The sequence below is a fragment of the Condylura cristata genome, unplaced genomic scaffold, assembly GCF_000260355.1.
Source record: "Condylura cristata isolate star-nosed mole 26May11 unplaced genomic scaffold, ConCri1.0 scaffold00062, whole genome shotgun sequence".
NCBI classification, from domain to species: domain Eukaryota; kingdom Metazoa; phylum Chordata; class Mammalia; order Eulipotyphla; family Talpidae; genus Condylura; species Condylura cristata.
Genome location: NW_004567163.1, coordinates 228578 through 233567, shown reverse-complemented (window position 1 = coordinate 233567; position 4990 = coordinate 228578). Strand labels below are relative to the sequence as shown.

Genomic DNA, 4990 nt, shown 5'->3' with positions numbered 1-4990 from the left:
TGGAGTGGACCAATCACATGCCAGCTATGAGCTGATTGGTGCTAAATGGCCCAATCAGACTGTTGTTACCAAGACCCAGCCTCTTACCACAGTCCCTTGTGGCAGCTGCACCTCAAGGCCCTTTAATGTAACAGCGCACTTCTGGGGTTGTGGAATGGACCAATCAGGTGCTATGGGCTGATGGGTAAATGGTCCAATCAGCCGCAGGATTGAAAAAACGGCCCAATCAGACTGGTGGGTGGGGCTCCCTGAGAGTATATAAGCCAGAGTTTGTGGTAATTATGGTCTGGGGCAGAGAAGAAGTTGAGGACTTCCCCGGGAGAGAGCTGCTGACAGAAACCTCTGAGGAAACGGGTCCAGCCTCTGAAGGGAAGACACCGCTGTGTCCTCCAGTGGGGAGAGGAGCTGTGTCCTGCGCCTGTGGCCTGCATCTCAGAGCTGCTTGCTGGTGTGTGTGGCCCAACACCTAAGCTGTGAACATGGGTGTCTGACACTGCCTCGGCCAGCAGTGGCCATAGCACTGGCCAGTGCTGTCCAGACTCTGGTAACCAGCAGTGACCCTCTGTTGCTCTGTGGGTGTGGCCACCCAGTGAGCTATTCCTGTGTAAGCTGACCTTTGGGGCTGTCCCTGGGTCTTGCAGGTGGTGGGGTGACTGTCCCCGCGCTGGGCACTGGCCTTGCTGGCTCTGCCTCGGGCCTTGGTGCATGTTGGGGTTGTCGGTGGCTCTGGCCTCAGGCCGGGGTGTGGTAGCAGTTTATTCTCTACCTGGCCCTTGGCTCCTGCTGGTTTGTGCACTGTCCGCCTGTTTGGGGCTCAGGCTGGCCCCCTGTGGCCCCCAGCACACGCTGGGGGTCAAGCTGGATGCCCACGGGGTCCCTGGGCGCCCCCACCCCTGCTGACAGGCAGGGCTGCTGGGAAATGGGGCGCCAGGAGTAACCGGCTCACCGCCAGCACTTGGAGCCCAGCAACCCGGGAGGAGCAGCAGCGGTGTGACCCGCCAGGGCCACCGTCCCCCCGGAGTGCTCCCCGCCAGCCCCCATCTCCTGGGAGACCGCAGCCCCACTTGCCCAGCGGGGGCCCCACGTGAGCCGGGAGTAGCCTCGGGCCGCCGGCGCCGGGCAGGGAGCCCCCAGCGCAGCCAGAGCGGGCTCTGGGCGGCCGCGGAGGGGGCCCAAGTCCCAGGAGCTTGGTGGGACGGCAGGGGCAGGCAGAGGTGGGGGCACCCCAGGGTTGTGCAAAGAGGCCTGAGGGGAGGGGCCCCTTGGTTCTGTGATGGAAACCACGATGGAAGCCACTTAGTGACTCAGTAAACGGTTTTGAAGGTTTCTTTTAAAAGAAGGACTGTCTCGCCTCGCTGGGCACCATCCAGCAGCTCCCCACTGAGTGTGGGGTGACTGTTCGTGGTGGCTGACTGCGCTCAAATCGCAGAGTATGTTCCTGAGTGTGTGCTCGTACCGAGAGCGCGTGGTGGTGAGTGTGTTCGTGAGTGTTCATGGTGACTCGTCACGGGGCGAGTGTGCTCACAGCGGTGCGTGGGTGCTGGCGGCGAGCGTGTGCGCACACTGGCAGTGCCTGGCACAGACGGCCCCTCTGCCTATCTCGTACAGGATTTTGTCAGGAAAGGGGCAGGTGTCTGCCGGAGCCTGGTGGGCGGAGACCGACCTCTGACCTGACGGCCACAAGGGTGTGGGGGGCCCGGACTCCCGCCCACCGGCACCTCAGGTCTCACGGCTGGGCCTTTGGCTTTTCCTTCATATTCTGATGACTTCTCGTGAAGTGCTGTACACCTTTGATGTCTGGTTCAGTGTTTCCACGCTCACCTGTATTGTAGGTGGTGGGTTCTCATCAGGCCCGGAGCCCGGGCACTGCGGGACCTGAGATCTCCTCCAGGTGACGTGAGCTCAGCACCCCAGGGGATGGCACGGCTGACAAGGGCATAGCAGAGAGGTAGTTTCAGCAAAAGTAAGTTGAAATAAGAAAAACTCCACGTGGAAAACCTTTGTGTCACCACAGCGCTGCTGGGGGCCTGCCTCCCCCCACCCACATCTGGAGGGGAGGTCGAAGCTACTTTTCCAGCTAATTATCCCCAAAACTTTATTGAACAAAACATTGGGTTGTAGCCACAAAAATGTATCCTTCACAAATAACTGCCAATTTTTAAAAATCAAGAGGGTGTGTAAAGCAGTTTTACTCCACACTGAGATACAGCCCTTTAGCAACGACAGTTGTACGTCTGTGGTGCCATTGGCATAGAATCTGGAACTCAGTGAAAAATAGGCAGGTGTGAGAGTTTGAGCGTTGTGTGTGTGCATGTATGTGGGAATGTGTGAGAGAGATTGTGTGTGGGGGGGAGACATCTCAATCCACATCTGTTCTGGTAGTGGACAGATGTAATTATGTGTCTGCACACTGGGGTTTTCATACATTTGCACATTTGTCTATTTATATGCTGTGAAAACACAGGAAAACGCGGTCACACACACTGAAAGTCAGAGACTGTCTCCCTGGATGAGAAATGAGGAACCGACGCAGAGTAAGGCCACACCGTCCTTTCTCTCCCTCCATGTGTGTGGGTCGGTCCTGCCAGCTAGGACAGAGAGGACAGCCAGGGCAGAGGGCATGGCGGTCACCCCTGACACCAGTCCTGACCCAAGACCCCCCCAGGGCCAGTCCAGTCTGGTCACTGGCCCATCAGGTCCCACGCCAGACGTCTGTCGGGTGGAAAGTCAGGCACGCCGGGCCGCTCCTGGCCTCCCGCACAGGCTGTGGTGCCGCTCAGCACCTGGTCCAACACACTCAGCTCATCAGCGCTGCGCTAATTGGTCTCTGGGGCGCCCACACCCGGGCTCGGCCATATAAGCCTCCTTCGAGCCTGCGCCTGGCCACGCAGAGGCCGAGCCCAGATCCCTTCGTGCAGCAGCGTGACAGCCACGTCCACACTTCTGGATGCACACCTAGGTCCCCGGTTAGCCTCTCCTCAGGATAAAGACGCCAGGTCTGCAGATAGACCCTGGACAGGGAAGCCAGTCCAGCAGGTCAGTGTGTTTCCTGACCCCTGGGAGCTGCCCCGGCTCCCACACTCACAAGCCCGCAGGCAGAGAGGGAGCTGTGTCCTTGGCCTTCCCCGCCAGAGACCACGCTGCCATGGGCTGAGGTGCAGGTCCCTCCCACAGAGGGTTGAGGGCCAGTGCGCGGGCGTAGGGTCCTGGGGGCCTGTGGCATCTCCCCACGGCCGAACAGTTCTCTGTGCCAGGCTGTGGCCTCCATGCTGTGACTCGTGTCCAGGCCCCCGGGCCTCGTGGAAGAGCCTTGCTCAGAGGGGACGTGCCCAGCCCTGCGCCCTCTCCCCTGTGCCGTGACCAGGTTGGCAGCGGGAGACAGAAGCCGAACCTGCAGGCCCAGTCGCCCAGGCTGAGCTCACATGAACTAAGGGCGCTTCCAGCTCTGACGGAGACTTCACTGCTCTGTTCCACTCAAACTTCCCCTGTACCGTCACATATCGCACCACGTCAGGAAATTCCCTCCCGGCAGACTCGGGTAGTGCCATTTCTCTGCCCTATGCAGAAGCCCAGGCTCCCCCATCACAGCCCGACTCGGGGCCCTCGGGCCCTTCCAGACGTCGCGCAGTGCCCGGAGGAGCTGAGCTGAGCTTGACCCCGTGTGTGGCGGGGGGTCGGCCTGGTGATCAACAGAGGCTCTCTGCGCGAGCCGGCTGTCTGACGTCCCGAGACGCGCCCCGCCATGGGTGACAGCGTGCCCAACGTGACCCTCGTCACGGAGTTCCTGCTGCTGGGGCTCCCCGAGGACCGGGCGCTGCAGGGGCTCTGTGCCGGCGTCTTCCTCCTGACGTACCTGGCGGCCGTCACGGGCAACCTGCTCATCGTGGCCCTCACCTCCGCGGACCTGCGCCTGCAGACGCCCATGTACTTCTTCCTCAGGAACCTGTCGCTGGTGGACATCTGCTTCATCTCGGCCACCGTCCCCAAGTCCGTCGCCGGCGCCCTGACCGGCAGCCACGCCATCTCCTTCCGGGGCTGCGCCGCGCAGGTCTTCCTGGTGATCGCCTTCGCGGGCGCGGAGTTCGCGCTGCTGCTGGTGATGTCCTACGACCGCCACGCCGCCATCTGCCGCCCGCTGCACTACAGCGTCCTCATGAGCAGGGCCGCCTGCGTGCGCATGGCCGCGGCCTCCTGGCTCGGCGGCTGCGTCTACGGCTCGCTGCACGCGGCGGGGACCCTGTCCGTCCGCTTCTGCGGGCCCAGCGTGGTGCACCAGTTCTTCTGCGACATCCCCTCGCTGCTGGCGCTGGCCTGTCCCGGGGAGCAGAGGCTGGAGTTCGCCTTCATCGCGGGCAGCTGCGGTTTCTCGCTCGTGTGCTTCCTGTTAATGGCTGTGTCCTACGCTCAGATCTTCGCCGCCGTCCTGAGGATCCCGTCGGCCCAGGGCCGGGCCAAGACCTTCTCCACCTGCCTGCCCCACCTCTCGGTGGTGGCCCTGTTCCTCTCCTCGGGCTTTATCGCGTATTTGGGTTCAGCTTCGAAGTCCCCGTCGTCCCTGAACCTCTTTATCTCGGCGCTGTACTCGCTGCTGCCCCCCAGCCTGAACCCCGTCATCTACAGCCTGAGGAACCGGGACATGAAGTTGGCCCTCGGCAAACTGTTTGGTGAAAAGAGCAGCGCTGATGTCTGAGCTCTCGGCACGTGGGGCTGCGAGGGGCTAACCGGTGTGTGCCACGTGAGGCCCCCCGCGCCGCTCGGTGCAGGATCCACACCCACGCCGATGCCCAGCCAGGGGGCCGTGGAGGCGCTGAGGCGGCCCGGGCATCCCCCGCTGGGGACGGTCGTGGCGGTCTCGAGCGTTGCACGTTTCGCTGCCATTCCGCATCGGGTCTTTTCCATCCGCTCCCGTGCCAGCTGGGGAGGGGCCCCCGGCGCCCCGCTTCCGCCTCATGCTCGTGCCGGTCCGATGCTTCCGGCTCCCACACCTGCG

The 4990-nt window shown here is 62.4% G+C and overlaps 1 protein-coding gene across 1 annotated transcript; it reads left to right on the top strand.

Moving 5' to 3' along the window:
* Window positions 1–3742: 3742 nt before the first annotated feature.
* LOC101633971 (olfactory receptor 14A16-like) lies at window positions 3743–4690 on the top strand. Its single transcript, XM_004695406.1, has one exon. The coding sequence runs from the start codon at window positions 3743–3745 to the stop codon at window positions 4688–4690; it is 948 nt and encodes a 315-aa protein (XP_004695463.1).
* Window positions 4691–4990: the final 300 nt, after the last annotated feature.